This window comes from Paramormyrops kingsleyae, chromosome 18 (assembly GCF_048594095.1).
Source record: "Paramormyrops kingsleyae isolate MSU_618 chromosome 18, PKINGS_0.4, whole genome shotgun sequence".
In the NCBI taxonomy this organism is placed as follows: domain Eukaryota; kingdom Metazoa; phylum Chordata; class Actinopteri; order Osteoglossiformes; family Mormyridae; genus Paramormyrops; species Paramormyrops kingsleyae.
The window spans coordinates 2,027,421-2,049,048 of NC_132814.1; the positions used below are offsets into that span (position 1 = coordinate 2,027,421).

General features: G+C 39.9%; 1 protein-coding gene and 1 long non-coding RNA gene across 4 annotated transcripts; one reads left to right on the forward strand and one right to left on the reverse strand.

Annotated features, from left to right (window-relative positions):
- The first annotated feature begins 408 nt into the window (after positions 1–408).
- LOC140579397 (uncharacterized) lies at positions 409–11,919 on the forward strand. Of its 3 annotated transcripts, XM_072701902.1 has the most exons (6): positions 409–579; positions 750–911; positions 1,245–1,372; positions 1,525–1,687; positions 2,148–2,441; positions 10,902–11,919. In XM_072701902.1, exons 2-6 carry the CDS (start codon positions 817–819, stop codon positions 11,356–11,358), a joined length of 1,137 nt encoding a protein of 378 aa, XP_072558003.1. In that variant the 5' UTR covers positions 409–579; positions 750–816; the 3' UTR covers positions 11,359–11,919. The 3 variants fall into 3 exon arrangements, with proteins under 3 accessions (XP_072558003.1, XP_072558004.1, XP_072558005.1); XM_072701903.1 differs by having other exon boundaries at positions 410–911; positions 9,944–11,919; XM_072701904.1 differs by lacking the exon at positions 10,902–11,919 and adding an exon at positions 5,885–6,268 and having other exon boundaries at positions 413–911.
- Positions 9,040–9,652, reverse strand: LOC140579399 (uncharacterized). The gene is made up of 2 exons (XR_011983457.1): positions 9,531–9,652; positions 9,040–9,348 (listed from the first exon to the last, which is right to left on the reverse strand). It is a non-coding gene; the product is annotated as an uncharacterized lncRNA (long non-coding RNA).
- Positions 11,920–21,628: the final 9,709 nt, after the last annotated feature.

Sequence of the window (21,628 nt, forward strand, 5' to 3'; positions counted from 1 at the left end):
CGTGTATGAGGCTGTGTAATGATGTTCGGTGTGTAATCTAAAGTTAACGTCTCCTCGCTTTTCTTTTCCGGGGTGAATTGAGCATGCGGGGGAAAAAAAAGGAAAAAAAAATTCTTCTCTCCCGGGAAAGTACTTAGGGAGTGTCTGCAAATAACCCACCACTACTAATGCGTTTAGGGAGTATCCACTCTGGGTGAATGAACGAAAATCAAGGTGTAAGTATAATAGAATAAGAATTCATTTGAGATGCAGTAATTCCATAGGGGTTACACATCAGTTTACACCAGATCCGCTGCGTTGCGTCTCCGCTACGTCTCTGTTCCGTCACACGTCCGGCAGTACGTCGAGATGCGCATCAAGTCTATTTTTGACGGGTACGGAACGCAACACAGAGCGCATGCGCCAATTCTCCGTCACATCATGGACGAGGAAAAATTAATTTTGGAGGTGGAGAAACACGGAATTGTGTACGACCCCAGACATCCTTTTTACAAGGATAATAGTAGAAAGGAGAAGGCGTGGAGTGAAACTTCAGAAGTTTTGGGATTTGACGATAAGTTGAATCTTCCAATTAACTATGTATATACTTGATTTTTAATGAAAGTAACCTGTACTGTGAAGTACTTGTAAACTCCTAATAAAGTGTTCAGTAACCTATATGGGAGTGACACATTATTTTATCCATAGAAACATAGATACATGTTATGTTAAATGTTATTCTCCCGTGGTCATGTGATCTCGCAAACCAGCGGCGCGCCGGATCAGATACGGACCACAAACGCATCCAGTGTGAATTAGCGGACGGCCTCGGACGGAATGGGAACGCAGCGCATTCGCACCGCAGTGGATACGCATCCAGTGTATATCAGGGGTCAATCAGGGGTAAGAGACAACGCAAGCCTTCGCCGCAGGTACGTATTTCTGCATCACTTTACGTTTTTGATTACGGATTCTTTGCGTGGTCGTGATGAGCCACAGACGTCTGCTTAAAGGAGGTGTGCGTGCCATTAAACTAGATAGAGAACTTGGTTCGGAGCGCAAACTAAAATGGCTCTTAGAAGCTTTCTTTTGAACTGCAATCAAATATTTATGGAATGCACCCGGCTGGCATTGTCTGATAATGTACAAGCTAATGTAGACACGATACTGACGAGGTAATTCATTTTTGCTACTTTAATATAACAGCTGTTATTATGATTTATACCCTTAGCGTGTCCTTGAATATCTCTATTTTGCTATAATAGAATGACTACAATGGAAAGCAGTGTACGTTGGGCAAGTGGGCGATTAATTGAAAATGAATTTGCCGATGAGATGATGAGAACAATTTCGGAGTTTGTTGCCGAGATTCAAACACTCACTCAGCAACAAGGTTTGTTCAGTTTAGCTTTTTTTTTAAATAATAATAATAATAAAAACAATAATGGTCCATAAGCATTTCATGCTTTGGACCCTTAATAATAATATATATATATATTCATTTAACATTTATTTAACCACTATTTCCATATTGTTTATTTGCAGTCAGCCACAGTTACAGCGCTCCGACAATACGGGGTCGATGTGGTCGTCCTCGCTACTTAATCAGCTCAGAACAGCTGCGATTTTTGCTCACCTTCAGTTTCACTACCAGAGAGATTGCTGATATTTTGGGAGTGTCAAAGAGAACAGTAAAACGACGCCTAAGGTAAATTGGTCTTGATTCTTACGTGAGCCAATTTGACCAAATCCAATATCAAACTGGGCAAAATGAATTTAGAAGCATTTAATAATTGTTCCAGGTAAAGTTAAGGCAGCAAACTGGTCTAGGTAATACACTGACAGGTGTTTCTTCTAAATGCTCTACTATATTTTTATTCTATACCTACTCGCCAGAATGTCACCTAAGGATTGATAGTGAAATGAAAGAATGGTGGTAGTGCTGGCATTACAGTAGGGTGTATTTGGACCTCTGACCTCTTGGTCTATAGACATGTATCCTACTACTAGACCACCAACACCTGATACGAGGGTTGATATTTTAAAACAGTGTAATGCAGCGTAATTCAAATTATTTTTTAATTTGCCAGAGCACACGAAAGCATGTTATTCAGATAGAACTATAAGTTTTTATTTGAATTCATTATGCACCTATTCTTTTTCAACAGGCAGTTCAATTTATCACTGCAAAGTCATTACACCAATCTGACAGACTCAGATCTTGATGAAAGAGTGCAAGAAGTTGTCAATGGAAATGATGAACTTGGTGTTGAATCTGTCAGAGCACGACTTATTGGCATCGGTGTTGTTGTGCAACGGCAAAGAGTTTGGCAGAGTTTAAATAGGATTGACCCAGGGGCAGCAGCACACAGAGCAATGTCTCACAGACTGCACAGAAGGACGTATAGTGTTGCAGGACCAAACTCTTTGTGGCACCTTGATGGCAACCACAAGCTGATCAGGTATGTGGTAGGGATGGCACGGTTCATGAAAAAAAACTGAACCGTTCGGTTCGCTTGTCTCGGTTCGGGGCATGCATGCGTCGCACGGTTCGACGGTTCATGACATGCGCAATGTAGCCTCGTGCCCCGTATGTGACGTCAGTGTGTTTCCCTTTCGCGCGAAAGAATAGGCTATATGCACAGAGCGGTGTGACGTAGTTCCGGTAAAAGTTCAGCCAGCTAAGTAATTTCCGGTAGCCTTTCGTTTGCTGCGTTTAGCTCGTGTTTTCGGCGTTACCACCCTGTCTCTGAAGAAAACGTTTAAATTTCAGCCAACCGATAGCACAACATCTGAACACTGTTGTGCGCCTCTGTTGTGTGACTTTATTTAATGTGCGGTTAGGCACTTTGTTAAAGAAAATTAAGTTATCTGTGACAAAGCTCTCCAGAGCAGTGTGAAGCTGGCAAGAATAAGAGGGAGACTTCCGGTCGCTATATCCGCTTATTGTGTCAAAATAAAAGTTCGGTTTTAATAGGCGATTAATCCATTGAATGCTGAATTATGTGCAAGAATAATAATAAGTGCTGTGATATATTATACTTACATCGCCAAATTTGATCATAAATAAAAGTAAATGTATAAAAAGATTGAGAAACTTATAAATTTACCTTATTTTATACCTAAAATACGTAAATTATTTTGTTTATTACACAGGTTTTACACAGCTTTCCTTACTTATTAAGTACATTTTAACCATCCAAGACAAAAACGTAAGAGAACTGCACAAACATTTATACCATATGTTGTTGCATAAAAGTAATTGTCAGGAAAACATTTGCTGGATTTGAAACCTAGTCCCCCCAACGCGCAATTAGGCCTGATTTTACATAGGTAAAATGTACATGCATAAAACACAAATAAAGGATAGTGTCAGCTTCAAACCTAGTTAGGTACATTCTACTAAGGCTCCTTGAATAGGAACAAGTGCCAATTATATCAAATAAGCGTCAGCAAAAAGTTTGCTGGGTTTGGAACATAGTGTCCCCAACGCGCAATTAGGCCTGATTTTACATAGGTCAAATGTACATGCATAAAACACAAATAAAGGATTGTGTCAGCATCAAACCTAGTTAGTTACATTCTACTACGGCTCCTTGAATAGGAACAAGTGTCATTTATATCAAATAAGCGTCAGCAAAAAGTTTGCTGGGTTTGGAACATAGTGTCCCCAACGCGCAATTAGGCCTGATTTTACATAGGTCAAATGTACATGCATAAAACACAAATAAAGGATTGTGTCAGCTTCAAACCTAGTTATTTACATTCTACTAAGGCTCCTTGAATAGGAACAAGTGTCATTTATATCAAATAAGCGTCAGCAAAAAGTTTGCTGGGTTTGGAACATAGTGTCCCCAACGCGCAATTAGGCCTGATTTTACATAGGTCAAATGTACATGCATAAAACACAAATAAAGGATTGTGTCAGCTTCAAACCTAGTTAGTTACATTCTACTAAGGCTTCTTGAATAGGAACAAGTGTCATTTATATCAAATAAGCGTCACCAAAAAGTTTGCTGGGTTTGGAACATAGTGTCCCCAACGCGCAATTAGGCCTGATTTTACATAGGTCAAATGTACATGCATAAAACACAAATAAAGGATTGTGTCAGCTTCAAACCTAGTTAGTTACATTCTACTACGGCTCCTTGAATAGGAACAAGTGTCATTTATATCAAATAAGCGTCAGCAAAAAGTTTGCTGGGTTTGGAACATAGTGTCCCCAACGCGCAATTAGGCCTGATTTTACATAGGTCAAATGTTATTGCCGACTTAAACATGCTACAGCCATGTCACCTTCTAAACACTTGCACAATGCATGTACTGTATTGTTAAATGCTGGATCAATCAAAATTAACAACACTATTCAGCAATATAAAATCTCAGGAAGTTATATCAAGAATGTGATAGGAGGTTTATTTTCACAAACACTGTCTGCAAATTTTCTTTCAGGTGATTTGTTTTATCTTCATATTTATGTACATCTTAGTTGCACAAAATGTAACAACGTTCTGTTTCAGTATAGGCCAGAATATATTGTAACAGCAACAGAAATATCCCAAAAAGGATTTCTCGAGAGTGTCTGCACAAATCTCTGTAATACAGTTTTGTGCCAAAAATGTTTCAACTCTTTGACAGTGAGGACAGCAAACATTGCTCATCTTCCTCAATCGATTTTAGTTAGTTTAAGTTCCAAAAGCAGTGTAGCACCACAACTTTTAAAACTGGCTTCACTTTTTAAAGAACATTTATACACAATAAGAGCTGTGTTGCTGTGTTCTCTGACATATCCATATACTACAATTTATACAATAGATTCAAACAATGAATGGTGCCTGAATGATAATAATATTGTAAAATATTCCTTTGATATTGTCACAAAATTAATCTCCAAAGCACATTTTTGTCTTCTTTCCTATGATGTCAGTGAAGAAGCAGTTTTAGAACAACATTATTCAACAGAGATATGCCATACCTGCACGGCTGACTGTGAACTGCAGTGTTCACTTCCAGTACATATACATATGCCCACAAAAGTCACACATCAAACAGGCAATCTTTCAAAAGAAGACATTGACATTCTTAGAGGTGGGAAATGGCTAAATGATAGAATAATTGATGCATGCATGCAGCTTCTACAGAACAAAGTCATGAGCACTTTAACAGTACCATCTATATTTGTAAGTCAAATATTACAGAGCCTTTACTGCAAAGATGTTGAAGTCTTGCCTAATCCACCTAAACACAAAAGTAACTGGTGGTGTTTTAATAATGTTATTGTCCCTTTTAACATAAAATCATCACATTGGGTTGTTGTGTCCTTTGACATGCAGAATTTTACTAAAAATGGTAAGTGTATAATGATTCGTGCACGCATCGTGGATTCTTTGGACATATACAAAATGGAAATAAAACAAATTCTCAAAGCACTGCAAAAATTCTTAATTGCCCAGTATCTCATACTGTACAATGATGTGATACAGTTACAATTTGAGATAGAAATTTTCCATAATTGTCCATTTTTTAAAAAACAGACAGACAACAGCAGCTGTGGTTTATATGTTTCCTTATTTGCAAAGACATTGTTGTTCGGTGGCAATTATACCATGCTTTCTGCAGAAGACAAGAGGAAAATGATAGAATATGAATTAAGAACACATAGTATTATACTACCTGATTAATACACCACTTCTTTCGTCTTCCATGTTAGACACTGATTCTAAAATTAAAACGGAAACTTTTTGTTCTATTTAAATAGTTATTAACCTTAAAAAACTAAATGACTTGCTTAATGGTTGTTTTTTCAAATAAATGGCTAGACCTATTTGTTACGACCACCAGTATATTGTTCTTACTGTTTGGGTGTTTGTGCTGGTGGTGGGATGGGTGTGTCTTCCCTGTGCAGGTCCTGCCTACTGCCACATGTCCTGCCTCCCAGTAGATGATCACTATATTGTTCTGGCCTCCTGTGTTGGGATGGGTTGGCTGTACATGGGACTACTTCTAAAGCCTCGTCCGACGACACCTCGAGAGAGACCTGTTCCGTTGTTGTTTGTACATCTGTGTGTGAACTGACTTTTTGTGAATGACTTTCTGTTTTTCTCCTGGTTTTGGGTTAGACAGAGAGTGAGGGTGGATGGTGTATATTTCTTTTCTTTGGATTAGCTAAGTTAGTCTATTTTTCTGAATAGGTAGAGGTAGTTTTGTTTATTATTTTGGCCTTGTCGGCTTCTGAAGACTTTAACCACTTGGGACACAAAGAGCACTAATTAAATATACCGTAAACTTATCTCTGGTCTCATCCACTTTTGTATGTTGTGGCCCGGCCAAGACCGGCTCGTAACACTATTTACAATCAAAGCTTGTTGTGATGTTCTTTTAATTTTTTTATTTTGTCCCACTAACATTCCATCAACCACGAACTTACAAAATCACAACTGAGAAATAATACGTTTCTAGTGTGCTCCCAGTGGAACAAAATTAGGGTGTATTAAAATAACATTAACATAAACAAGCCACACTCACACCTGGGACAGGTAAAACTGACCATACTATACAGTAAGCTAAATACATGTGAGAGTGGTGTTCATTAAATTTATTACATATGCAGATGAAATACGACAATTAACAAGAAGCAGACCTGAAACATATTACATAAATCGGGAAGAATGACTTTCTTACACATACATTGTGTTATATCTAAATCCGCATGGTGGCATGGACGTAATTAGACTAAATCTAAGTCGTGCACGATTTAAAAAAAACACAGACTGGAGTAGCATGGAGCACTACTTTACTTGTTGCTATTCAAGGAGCCTTAGTAGAATGTACTTAACTAGGTTTGAAGCTGACACAATCCTTTATTTGTGTTCTATGCATGTACATTTGACCTATGTAAAATCAGCCATAATTTCGCATTGGGGACACTATGTTCCAAACCCAGCAAACTTTTTGCTGACGCTTATTTGATATAAATGACACTTGTTGCTATTCAAGGAGCCTTAGTAGAATGTAACTAACTAGGTTTGAAGCTGACACAATTCTTTATTTGTGTTTTATGCATGTACATTTGACATATGTAAAATCAGGCCTAATTGCGCGTTGGGGACACTATGTTCCAAACCCAGCAAACTTTTTGCTGACGCTTATTTGATATAAATGACACTTGTTGCTATTCAAGGAGCCTTAGTAGAATGTACCTAACTAGGTTTGAAGCTGACACAATCCTTTATTTGTGTTTTATGCATGTACATTCGACCAATGTAAAATCAGGCCTAATTGCGCGTTGGGGACACTATGTTCCAAACCCAGCAAACTTTTTGCTGACGCTTATTTGATATAAATGACACTTGTTCCTATTCAAGGAGCCGTAGTAGAATGTACCTAAGTAGGTTTGAAGCTGACACAATCCTTTATTTGTGTTTTATGCATGTACATTTGACCTATGTAAAATCAGCCATAATTGCGCGTTGGGGACACTATGTTCCAAACCCAGCAAACTTTTTGCTGACGCTTATTTGATATAAATGACACTTGTTCCTATTCAAGGAGCCTTAGTAGAATGTAACTAACTAGGTTTGAAGCTGACACAATCCTTTATTTGTGTTTTATGCATGTACATTTGACCTATGTAAAATCAGGCCTAATTGCGCGTTGGGGACACTATGTTCCAAACCCAGCAAACTTTTTGCTGACGCTTATTTGATATAAATGACACTTGTTCCTATTCAAGGAGCCGTAGTAGAATGTAACTAACTAGGTTTGAAGCTGACACAATCCTTTATTTGTGTTTTATGCATGTACATTTGACCTATGTAAAATCAGACCTAATTGCGCGTTGGGGACACTATGTTCCAAACCCAGCAAACTTTTTGGTGACGCTTATTTGATATAAATGACACTTGTTCCTATTCAAGAAGCCTTAGTAGAATGTAACTAACTAGGTTTGAAGCTGACACAATCCTTTATTTGTGTTTTATGCATGTACATTTGACCTATGTAAAATCAGGCCTAATTGCGCGTTGGGGACACTATGTTCCAAACCCAGCAAACTTTTTGGTGACGCTTATTTGATATAAATGACACTTGTTCCTATTCAAGGAGCCGTAGTAGAATGTAACTAACTAGGTTTGAAGCTGACACAATCCTTTATTTGTGTTTTATGCATGTACATTTGACCTATGTAAAATCAGACCTAATTGCGCGTTGGGGACACTATGTTCCAAACCCAGCAAACTTTTTGCTGATGCTTATTTGATATAAGTGGCACTTGTTCCTATTCAAGAAGCCTTAGTAGAATGTAACTAACTAGGTTTGAAGCTGACACAATCCTTTATTTGTGTTTTATGCATGTACATTTGACCTATGTAAAATCAGACCTAATTGCGCGTTGGGGACACTATGTTCCAAACCCAGCAAACTTTTTGGTGACGCTTATTTGATATAAATGACACTTGTTCCTATTCAAGGAGCCGTAGTAGAATGTAACTAACTAGGTTTGAAGCTGACACAATCCTTTATTTGTGTTTTATGCATGTACATTTGACCTATGTAAGATCAGACCTAATTGCGCGTTGGGGGCACTATGTTCCAAACCCAGCAAACTTTTTGCTGACGCTTATTTGATATAAGTGGCACTTGTTGCTATTCAAGGAGCCTTAGTAGAATGTACCTAACTAGGTTTGTAGCTGACACAATCCTTTAAATTTGTGTTTTAAGCATGTACATTTGACCTATGTAAAATCAGCCATAATTTCTCGTTGGGGACACTATGTTCCAAACCCAGCAAACTTTTTGCTGACGCTTATTTGATATAAGTGGCACTTGTTTCTATTCAAAGAGCATTTGTAGAATGTACCTAACCAGATTTGAAGCTGACACAATCTTTTAGATTTGTGTTATGCATGTAAATTTCACCTAGGCTATTTCAGCTATGTGAAATATATCCTGATATGAAATTTCTGACATTCTTTTAAAATTATAATTACTATAATTCTTATTTCGGGAAGTATAACTGAAACTGCTCATTATATTTTTTCAGAACGAAATTATGTCTTACTATACCACAGAAATTATTTATTTACTTATGGGGAATACCATTTACTGAATGTTTACTTTACAAAAATCAGCTCAAAACTGGCAAATAACAGTATGCGGAAAAGTATAGAAAGTATAAACGTGCTTTACTTAATCATTGATATTAGCTCTGAGGCTCAGGTATTTCTGCTGTAGTTTAGTGGTGAAAGAGACGCTTCACCTTCTTTCCTTCAACAATCTCCGGAATAGAGGTTTTGTGAAAAAAACCCGTTATGGAAGATCGTGGCCACTTCTCCAACTTGTGCCGGAATCCAGTCCCGTAGTCTTCCATCACTGTAGACAATTAGCCCAGAACAATTATATTTAACTTAAAATTTAATTTACAATTCCATAAATCTGTGAAATGCAAAACATTAAAAACGAAATATATTTCTTTATTTTTAATTATTAGGTAATTGTAAACGAATAAGCAAATTTAGATATAAATATGTGAAGTATATCATATAAAATTTTACCTTCAATTCGCACACGAGAAACCAGCAGACTCAATACAAAGCCGCAAGTCCACCTTGATAGCTCGCAGAGCACGCAAGTTTTTAATTTGAAAAATGCTCTGTTATAACCATGACAACGAAAGTACTTCCGGTTCATTATTCTTGCTTATTCTTGCTAGCTTCACGGTACTGCACTCAGCGAGTGTCATGCCTCGATTGTCCGCTCTTTTCGTGTGCCACGCCCCCTCGTTAACCCTGTGTGGATTCCCCGTGTTTACCAGCTGTTCCTGATTGTTGTCAAATTTGTCATTACTCCATTGTATTTAGTCCGCGTTTCCGTTTCTTTCTCCAATCCGGTCATTATATTGTAATTCTGCTTTACCGCTCGTCTGTGTTTCTTTTGCTCATTAAACCCCACATTCCCCCGATCCTAGGTCTCCTCGCCTCTGCTTCCCCGGTCAGCGTTGTAACAGTGAGCCTGCTTCCTTGCTGCAATGTGAACATTTGCCATGTTCCTAAAAATTCTGTTTATTGCACAGTGTCTGATCACACAGACCTACAGGCTATTGCCAGATGATTATACTAGACATATCAACTGGACATATTTTGCACTATTACAGATTGATGTCTTGTACATACACAGAAACTGATTTTATCGATTACTCAAGAACATTCAATATAATTAATACCAATTTTTTTCACGTTATATATATATATATATATATATATATATATATATATATATATATATATATATATATATATATATATAACGAACCGAATCAGGCTTAATCAACATAGGTGATCTATCATTTTAACGATCCCCAATTAAATTAACCCCGTGGACCGGACAAATACAAAACGAATGATTAAACATTATATGCATCTCTTTTTGTATGTTTTCTAAATAAGACCGCGTGCCCATACCCAACTGTAATAGCGATTAAAGCGATCTATTCTTTTAGCATTTATGTTAAGGCAAGACTTTTATTTTATTACTGTTCTGTGATTAATAATGTTTAATAATTTTAATAATGTGCTTTAAGTCAAGTCAAATTCAGTTTATGCATGATTACATGATATAACTTTTTTAATACTGTATCCTAAATTGTGGATAATTAAGCTATATATCATATGCTGAAGTACATTTCTGGAGTGTTAAAGATTAAAAGAAAAAAATAACAAGAACCGTACAGAACCGAAAACCGTGACCCTAAAACCGTGATACAAACCGAACCGTGGGTTTTGTGAACCGTGCCACCCCTAGTATGTGGTAATTTTCCCTGTTTTTACTTTACCAAAATGATGCAATGACTAAATATCGCTGTGGCACCTAAATTTATAGTCCTTTGTCTTTCATGTGTGTAAACTTTATACATTTTTTTTTTTAAGATGGAGAATTGTCATTCATGGCGGGATTGATGGCTACAGCAGGCTTGTCATCTTCCTCAAAGCTTCTACTAATAATTATAGCAGTACAGTTCTGAATAGTTTTGTGGATGCCGTTAGCATATATGGGGTGCCCTCCAGAGTTCGCTGCGATCAAGGTGGAGAGAATAATGCAGTTTGCATGTTTATGGAGGTCTTCAGAGGTTCTTCTAGAGGGAGTGCACTCAGAGGGAGGAGCACCCACAATCAAAGAATTGAGAGACTATGGGGAGATGTTTGGAAAGGACTCACAAACATTTACCATTTGTTATTTACTTTTTTAGAGAATGAAGGAATTCTAGACAGCAACAATGAAATGTACCTGTGGGCTCTCCATTATGTGTACTTGCCAAGAATTAATCGAGATCTTCAATTATTTGTCAATCAGTGGAACCATCATAAAATAAGGACAGCAAGGTAACATGTCTCCATACCAGATATTTATTCAAGGTAGCCTTGCTCAGCAAACCCAGAACCGAACTGCCATCAGAGGTCTTTTTGTGGATCAAGAGGCCAACCCTCCCTCAGAAGTACAGATGGCACCAGCAGCTCCGCCAGAGTTTGACTGGCCAGAAGAAGTTCAAGTTCCTACCACGCAGTTTCATCTAGAGGAAAGATCCATTCAAGAACTTTTCCAACTAGTTAATCCCCTGGCAGGTGCAAGGGATAGCATGGGAACTGACCTTTTAGCACAAGTTCTTGATTTCTTGAGGAACAACTGATATTTTCGATGATAACCTTGGACATACCATTTGGAATACCTACGACAGTTTTTCCATGATCTATGTTTATATTTTTAGCTGTTTCGAACACATCTGATCATAAATCAAAAGTCGAATGCTGTGATTGGTGTCAATTATCATTTACTTTCAATGTATAACAGACAAAACAATGGTTCATTTGTTTTGTTTTCAAAAAAACATCGTCACACATTTTTAAACAAAGATGACATGTTAAAATTGCCATTAAACATTAAAACAAATATGCAATGTGGCCTTGGCATTATATGTAAAACATAAACATGTATATGGAGGGCCAAGAGTGCCAAAATTAAATTAAGTGTGAAACTTAATATTCCTAACCTTAAGCTTGTAATATGCCAGAATTCATCCACTTCTGGAATTCTTCATACGATTGGTGCAGCGGTAACCTAATGCACACTGTACAAGTGTTTGCCTCGGGCAGTGGTCTCCTTTCACCAGAGTCTTGGTGTAGAAACTCCAGGGTGGGAGCAGAAAGAAAGCCCAGTGGTGGCAGCCTGTCCAGGCCAGAAACAAAGATCAGGAGCTTCTCTAGAGTGACTGGTTCACATTGGCCTCCTGAAATGCAGTAGTAGATTGACACGTTTACACATTTAGTAAATGCAACATAATTATCTGTACAAATACAACCACCTAAAACAGAACTCTAACTCATTCATTGCATCATAAATGTGTAGATATGAATTAGCAGATTTATTTTGCCATTACAATTATTAAATTTATTTAGTTAATTCTAAAGAGGTCTTCAAATCTTAATAATAATACACATTGTTTTTATTTAAGCTTACCCTGCAAATTAATGAGCCAATCCCTCCAAAAACAAAGTACTCTGTTCTCTTGCTGTCTCTTGTTACTTCCAGATGGGGACAAAGTGGGTTTAAAAAGCGCCATGAGGTCCTTTGCAGTCAATCTACTTTTATTCTGCAGGAACAGATGTTGAAATTGGACAGGATAGCGTTGAATGGCTTCTGCCAACCCCAGTGTGTTCAGTCCTTCCAGTAATCTGCCATAAACAATAGAAAGAGATACAAACATATTGTTAAATAGGATTATACATTAGCCAGTCATATTTGATCAAGAGAAATAGACTATTCTTACTGTTCAAATGCAGATTTGAGCCTTCTCTCTAAGTAATCCTGAGCTGTTTCTTGAACCAGTTTGTCTCTTTCTGTGAAGTCTGAAATATATCGAACTGCACCAAGAAGAGAAAGGCTTTCTGTAGCCTGAAGAACAGCCTCCCTTACCTCATCAATAGTGGGTGCATTCTGAATCTGTTGGGCGAAAATAAAATATTTTGCATAAAAGAGATGAGTGATATATATACACTATAATTCAAGAGCTTCTCTCATTTGCAGTGTACCTTCTCTAGTCTTCCTCTGAAATCTTCATCATGAAGCTCACTGAGGGATACGGGCCCATTTGGTCTCCTAGCAATTATGTTGAAGGTTCGTAATGAAAAAAAATGTGGTGCCACCCCTCCATGGATGAGACAGACACTAATCATCATCCCAGTGAGTCTATAGAGACCACTTCGTAGAGCTGAATTTACCATTGGAGACAAAAAGAAAGGTATGTTAAAATACTTCACAACACTTGAACAAAGAACGTGGTTGTATGTACAATTCATCAGCACCTTATATAAAATGGTAATGTGCTGGATAACTGTCTGTGTTGGTTTTACATGTATGTTGGTAAAAGTTTACATAGTGGATGCATGTAATCAGGTATGAATCATAGTCATGTATGTATAAATTAAATTCAGTCATATAACCATGATTTATTCACTCATGCTTGCATCAAGTATTCATATAATCATATATTCATCTTCGTTTGCATTATGTAACCATCCATGCATGGAGCAGAGCTAACACCTTTCTTTTTGTGAGCCCTAAGCCAGTGATTTTTTCAACCACTGTGCCGTGCCGTGAGAGATTGTTAGGTGTTCTGTGGGAAATTATCCAATTTCACTTAATTGGTCTAAAAAACTTTTTGGAAAATTAATTATTATTTGCAAATATTATGCCATTGTCGAGTGTAGGTGCTGTAATAGTGATGTATTCTAAACAAACAATGGCAAACCATCCGGAGTATCAGGAAGGGGAAGCAGCTCCTGGTTCCTACTATTTATAGTGGGGGGGGGGGGGGCTGTTGACCTCACCTGGGGACATCATCCGGAGGTGGAAAGAATACTTTGAGGACCTCCTCAACCCTGCCTCAGATACATCTACGCACACTGCCTTTGAGACATCTGAGGGCACAGAGCCCGAGGGTGCTGGGGGGGGCTTGCCCATCACTGGGGCTGAGGTGGCCAGGGTGGTTAAAGAGCTCAGTGGCGCCCGGGCCCCGGGGGTGGACGAGATCCGCCCGGAGTACCTGAAGGCTCTGGATGTTGTGGGGCTGTCGTGGCTGACACGCCTTCTCAACAGTGCGTGGAGGTCAGGGATGGTGCCGCTGGATTGGCAGACCGGGGTGGTGGTCCCCTTATTTAAGAAAGGGGACCAGAGGGTGTATTCCAACTACAGGGGGATCACACTTCTCAGCCTCCCTGGGAAAGTCTATTCCGGGGTACTGGAGAGGAGGGTGAGATCGATAGTCGAATCTCGGATTCAGGAGGAACAATGCGGTTTTCGTCCTGGCCGTGGAACACTGGACCAGCTTTATACCCTTGCAAGGGTACTGGAGGGGGCCTGGGAGTTTGCCTATCCGGTCTACATGTGTTTTGTGGATTTGGAAAAGGCTTACGACCGGGTTCCCCGAGGTGCTCTGTGGGGGGTGCTTCGGGAGTATGGGGTCCGGGGTCCGCTATTGTGGGCGATTCGGTCCCTGTATGAACGGAGCAGAAGCTTGGTCCGCATTGCCGGTAATAAGTCGGACGTGTTCCCGGTGCGGGTTGGGCTCCGCCAGGGCTGCCCTTTGTCATCGGTCCTGTTTATAATATTTATGGACAGGATTTCTAGGCGCAGCCAGGGTGTTGAGGGTGTCCAGTTTGGTGGCCTCAGGATTGCCTCGCTGCTTTTTGCAGACGATGTCGTCCTGTTGGCTTCATCTGCTGGGGATCTCCAGCATGCACTGGGGCGGTTCGCAGCCGAGTGCGAAGCGGCAGGGATGAGGATTAGCACCTCCAAGTCCGAGACCATGGTTCTCAGCCGGAAACGGGTGGTTTGCCCTCTTCGGGTCGGGGAAGACGTACTGCCTCAAGTGGAGGAGTTTAAGTATCTCGGGGTCTTGTTCACGAGTGAGGGTAGGCGAGATCGGGAGCTGGATAGACGAATCGGAGCGGCGTCTACAGTTTTGCAGGCGCTTAACCGGTCCGTCGTGGCTAAGAAAGAACTGAGCCAAAAAGCAAAGCTCTCGATCTATTGGTCCATCTTTGTCCCTACCCTCACCTATGGTCATGAGCTGTGGGTAATGACCGAAAGAATGAGATCGCGAATACAGGCGGCCGAAATGAGGTTTCTCCGCAGGGTGTCTGGGCTTTCCCTTAGGAATAGGGTGAGAAGTTCGGATATCCGGGAGGGCTTCAGAGTAGAACCGCTGCTTCTTCACGTCGAAAGGAGCCAGTTGAGGTGGTTTGGACATCTGGTGCGGATGCCTCCTGGGCGGCTACCCGGAGAGGTTTTCCATGCATGTCCTACAGGGAGGAGACCCCGGGGCAGGCCCAGGACTCGCTGGAGGGATTATATCTCTCGGCTGGCCTGGGAACGCCTCGGTGTCCCCCCCGAGGAGCTGGTAGAGGTAGCTGGGGAGAGGGAGGTCTGGGTGCCTCTCCTGAAGCTGCTGCCCCGCGACCCGAACCCCGGACAAGCGGCAGATGATGATGATGATGATGCCATTGTCGAGTGTATGTGCTGTAATAGTGATGTATTCTAAACAAACAAAGCTATTTCAACATTACTCCCATTTTCCACGACATATCTGTGTGAGCTGAGCTTTTAAAGCCTGACTCATATAAAAACTAAAAACAGACAGAGACTGAGAGCTGTTGAGGAAGAGCTTTGTGTGTCTGTCTTCAGTTCCTGCCAGGATATCAGCTTTATGTTCATCCAAACAAGCTCAGGTTTCACACTGAGTGAGTATAAATAAATTGAGAGACTATTTCTCATTACTAGGCTATAGAATGTCATTTTGTAACATTTTTGGTTGCTGGTGTGCCGTGGGATTTTTTCAGTGTAAAAAATGTGCCGTGGCTCAAAAAAGGTTGAAATACACTGCCCTAAGCAATGGTGATGTTAGGCCTGAGAGCAGGGAGTAGTCCTGAGTCATGAATCTAGATTAGAGGCCAGGACAGCTAGGTCATGTATGTCTCTTGTTAGGCTGTGATCATGACGAAAAAGGGGTGAAAATGTCATAAGGCAGGAGAGGTTGTGCTATTGGTAAAAGGATGCAAATGCAAATTAAATATATAAAAGAATCTAGGTCAGTCGGGGGAGATCTTCGAATTTCAACACAGGTCTATAATGTATGTTTTTTTGCCCAAACTGAAAAATCCTTTGGTACGCTAAGATCAGAACACTTTTTTGCTTGAAGAAAAAAAAAATAGACACTCATATTTCTAAAATATTTTCTGCAATCTCTGGAATTTTCAGTCCGCAACAAAGGATAAGTAGAAACTAGAAAATTTCAAATATAAATAAATTCCCTTTCAATGCACAAAAATACAGTTGTGAGTAGATTAGGAACCCTAACACAAGTTTTGTATGTGTATCGTAATATTATTGATAGTGTTAGGAGGGTTACTTTTAAAATGTATTCCACTACATATTACAAAATACATGCCCTAAAATGTAATTTGTAACATGTTCCTTATGTGTGAAACTTAATATTCCTAACATTAAGCTACTCCAATTTCATAACAGTATGAAGGTGGCAATCACACCATACTTACTTAAGAAGACAATTCTGTTGTGTTCTTCTACTGTAGCAACTGGTTGAATGTATTAAAGTATCACGCCAGACACGTGAGAGTTGGTGAAACCCTGTTGATGGTTTCATTACACTTACTGATTCTAAATAATTGCCCATCATAAATGTACATGAGAAATCCACCACCAGCTATTTAACATGTCCTGTTCATCGCTCAGTGAAAGCACTGCCATAAAGTATTATCCTATATCAGTTTGGTAGCAAAGTGGTATCATTAGACTATACTTTTCAACAAGATGTATATGCATGCATGTATGCATATTAGGGTGCATCAAACCCCCCAAGTGAAAAATATTTTCATGGCTATATAAAAAAAAATGTTCTATCTGTACTAAAAACACACTGTGCAAAATAATTTGAAATTTGGATAAGTTCTACCGGGTCCACAACAGCCATGAAATTCTGAAATAACGGCAATAATTCATACTTTGGAATAGTTATACTGCAAGCATTAATGATTTCATGTTTTAGTATTTAAAGTGGTTAATAGTGGATATCGATGGCACCGGGGAAAAACCGCGTATCCAACAATTTGTCAATTTTACAGGGGAACGTTTTTTCTAAATGGTGGAAGTAAAACGTGACCTAGATTTGAGAGCCCTTGTGAACATACTGAAAATACTGGTGCTAAAATCTGAGCCTCGTCCATGTTCACAAGCTACTCACTTCCAAATCACAGCACAGACTGATGTCCCTTACGCGAAAATTGCATGATATGAAATGGATGTGGTTTTGTTTAGTTGCTTTAGTTTCGTTCCCGCCCATTTTTCACTTACGCGGATTGCGCCATACTATAGTGCACTTACGCGGTTTTTCCCAGGTGCCATCGATATATCAGTCTTCTTGATGTTCACTATCAGTTCTTAAGATAGACATACTATTATACTTGCCCAGAAGTATATTGCTATTATATTGCTGCTGGAAGTATTGCTCTGTAACAGTAGGCCTATGCCCTATACACCTGTACCAACTATATCAGACATGTATCACAATAATTTAATAATTTAATTTGTGCATTTAAAATATATTTGTGAACTTCTGAAGTACCTTCGTTTTTCTTGCGTTTATCATTATTTTTCATATTTTCAATCTAGATGTGGACCCGGTAGATGTTAATCAAAATTAACGAAATTTTGCCCAAATTATTTTTTCATCCGGCAGAACATATTTATTATACAGCCAAAAACATTTTGAAAATCAATGGGGGTTTGATGCACCCTAATGCATATGGAAAAGTATGCAGAAACATTAAATATGTAAACAGCACTACACATGAATGCCAGCAGTAGACAGCCTTTATTGTTTGTAGACTCGAAACTGCATAATACACAAAGCTAACACCATGGATTTTACAGCCTTTGACCTAACGTTTGCTAGACAGCATGGTAAATAGCTATAGTTAGCATATAGCAGATTGTCAATTGGCAGCTTGACTATAACTATAAAGGGCTAGGACAAGCAAGCTAACAAGCTCACTTTAGCCAGACAAAAAAAAAGAACTTAGTTCAAGATGTTTCTTTAGGTTGGAATTGGAGTTTTTGGACGCAGAAAGTAAGTTGGTGGCTGGTAAATAGAGGTTGATGTTTCCGAAAGGGGTAAGTTTTAAGTCGTCGTTTGAAGACATTCAATGACTCAACTGAACGGACATCTAGGGAGAGTTCATTCCACTAATTAGGTGCCAGAGCAGAGAGTTTCTGCATACTTTTTCATATGCATACATGCTCTTGTAGGTGAATTATGTTCCGGTTCCGGTTGAGTGAACGCTGGCGTTCTTGGCTGCCGCTACTCAGCGGTTTACTATTTTAAGTTTGTTTTTAAGTTTTGTTTTTTAAGTTTGTTAAACCTCTAATCGATTACCTAAAGTGTAATCGTACCTTGATATATTTTAATATTTTAATAACATTTGCGGGTGTCTCATGCTCACGCTGCTGCTGTCTGTTTGGACTTTACCACATCGGGACTTTTCAGCCGGCTATATTCCAGCGCTCCGCTGTTGAAGATGTGGATCCACAGGCTGTGTGTGTGGTCTGTGCTCACCGGGGTTTTGTTATCCATTGTTCACCACCCGGCGACAGCTCTGCTGCAGTACTCCGCAAGCGAACTTTTTAGGCTCCGCTTCTACTTGTCTGTCCCTCCACCCATGTCTCTGCACCTCCATCCAGACATCGCTCTTAAGCCCCGTCGCAGGTATATCCACCGAGGGTCCCGGCGAAACTTCAACATCAATGACACTAACTCCATAAGTCCATCTGGTCCAGATCTCGACGTCCTCCCCGCAATACCCACCGTACTGTCAGCCACAACGCGCTAGCACACCCTGCTAGGTCGGCCAAGCCCACTATCAGAAACGGCATCTCCAGCGTCAACTTCGGTCTACTAAACATCCGCTCTCTCACTGGCAAGGGGCAGCTCATCCAGGATCTCCTCTCCGACCGTAAGTTGGACTTTCTTTGCCTGACTGAAACGTGGCAACAGCCTAATGACTTTGTTTTGCTTAATGACTCCACTCCACCTGAGTTTGTTTACGTTTGTCAACCTCGCAACTCAGGGAGGGGTGGTGGTCTCGCGATAATTCACCGGAAGCAGTGGAAAGTCCTCCCTCTCTCAGCCCCACTCTTCCATTCATTTGAATACACAGCAATACAGCTCCCTGGTTCCACTCCCACCATCATATGCACTGTGGAAGTAAAATTGGACATTAGTAGGCCCGGGAGGGGAGGCATATTGGGTCTGTTATGTCTTAGGCCTTAGGCCAGAAGAGATTGTTTTGAATACTGTGTGACCTCGCTTTGTGATAGCTGCCTGCAGTTGGCTCCACAGAAGCTCGGACCTTGGAGGGGCAGACAGTGGAGCAAAGGGGGGGAGAAACCACTTGCAGGAAGAGACTCGAAGCTGCCCCAACTGGTGCACAAAGAGTTATAGCTTAATAGAATAGTAGTAGTCAATATATAATTTGTTATATGCAATTGATCGCATCATGTTAATCATACTAATCATATGTTAACCTAGGGCTGGACAATAATTCGATATCAATATATATCGCGATATAATTTTTTCCGATAACGGTGATACGATTTTTAAACACATTTCCGATATTTCGATATACATTTGAATATTATATATATTCACCGGCTTTTAAAAATGTATCACAAGTGCTAAACAGCGCGTATTCAAATCGCATTCGCATGGTAATTTGCTGAACAACGCAGCTGTGAAACGTGATCCAGGTAAAACTTTTTTAGACAGCATAAATAATATTGAAGCATTTGTTTTCAAGCAGACTGTTAAAAGCAAAAGCAACAAAGCATTTTAGACTTTGTAAAGAAACCATAGTAACCACGTGTATGATACTTTTCAGAGCTGCGTCAGAGGGAAATGACTCGTGAATTTAATTTTGACACTGGTTAGCTTTTTGTGAAAACGAACTACAGTACACCCCGCAGGTTTTTTGTGATTTTGTGAGCGATCTTTGTGTTTTCAATGTTGGAGAATATAATTAAAGGTTTGTATCAAGAAACGACGGTGGTTTTTATTGTATACTGGTAAATCTCTGCTGTTAGTTGGTGGTATGCCTTTTGTTAGCCAACATGTATGTCGGGGCCGGCTCTACGCTGGGGCAACGCCCACTTAAGCAAACGTCCTGCCCCCTTAAATCAAACTTTTAGAAGTTGAGGAAGAAAATAATAATTACCCACAAACTGAATATGGACAAGATTTACTACAGTAGCTGAAAAATCCACTGAAAAAGGCACAAACGAGATGATAAGTTTCACTTCTTGTTCGCTCTTTCCCTCCGCGTTCTGTTTGTGCGCGGACTCACGCAGCACTCGGCAGATCCCCCACTCACCCTCCCCCCAGCTAAACATCCAATCACTGTTAGTATGCAAATTAGCCAGTTTCTCAGTAGGCAGGGCAAAGCGAAATGAGCTGCGTGATTGCGGAAGGTTAGGAGGAAACAGCAATCTCTCTCGTCAAAATCATAGTGACTAGTGAGATCATGGTTCGAATTATTTTTGTCTATTTGGGGGGGTCTTGATCGGGGGGTACTGTACCCCCCGATCAAGACCCCCCCCAAATAGACAAAAATAGCAGTTTGGGGGGGGGGGGTATTAACATTTTTCTTGTTGTTTTTTTTTTTTTAAGAAAGAACCTCACCTTGTAGGAAAATTTTATGTAAAACGATTTTAGACACCCCTAGTGTGGATCGTACCATTTGAACCACCTTGGCGCTAGAAGCAGCTTAGCCAGTCGGTTACGTCATTCATTCTCATTGAGCGACTTGTTCGTTGTGATTTCAAGATTCTTTATTCGTCACATACATAGTTATAACAAGTACAACATGTAGTGAAATGAACCCTGACCGATCCTATTTTTCAGTTTTATATTTCAAGTGTTACGTCCCGGTCTAGGGACGGGGCGTAAACAGCGATATGGTTCGGGAAAAGGGGAACAGGGAGTCGGGAGGTAGAGGAGAAGGAGGTGAGGGAATAATCAACACCCAAGGTGATGAAGATGATAACACTGTGTATTTCAGGGGAAAAGGTGAACTTCAGGAGTGACACCGGCCAAAACAATAAACAAAATCCAGTGAATTAACTAACCGCGTACCGACGAACTTCCCTAACCAAAAACAAAAAGTGAAACAAAAGACAAACGCTATCCTAACCCTCGCTAATCACAAAACAGGAACAAAAACGCCGTACACGCAGAAAACCAAATGGCAGTCACTCCCTACAGCCTTTATCCCCATACACACACACATATAAAAAAAAAGAACATATATATATAATACAAGCAACCAAAACCTATCCGAAATCCTAAGAATAGTCGATAAACAGGCAATAGTCAAAACACGGGTAAATCAATCCAAGCCGAGCAACCAAAACCAAATCAAAAACCAAAAACGCGAAAGTCGAAAGCCAAAACGGGTCGTAACAGTAAATCCAAAAATACAATAGCAAAAGGCAAAGCAAATACAAATCACGAGCAAGAGCTGGGAGATGGGGT

Excerpts from the sequence above, each read along its gene's own strand:
- LOC140579397 (XM_072701902.1), top strand. The coding sequence starts at position 817 with ATGGGAACGCAGCGCATTCGCACCGCAGTGGATACGCATCCAGTGTAT. Across the intron at positions 1,373-1,524 it reads AACACTCACTCAGCAACAAG|TCAGCCACAGTTACAGCGCT; the intron begins GTTTGTTCAGTT and ends GTTTATTTGCAG. Across the intron at positions 1,688-2,147 it reads ACAGTAAAACGACGCCTAAG|GCAGTTCAATTTATCACTGC; the intron begins GTAAATTGGTCT and ends CTTTTTCAACAG.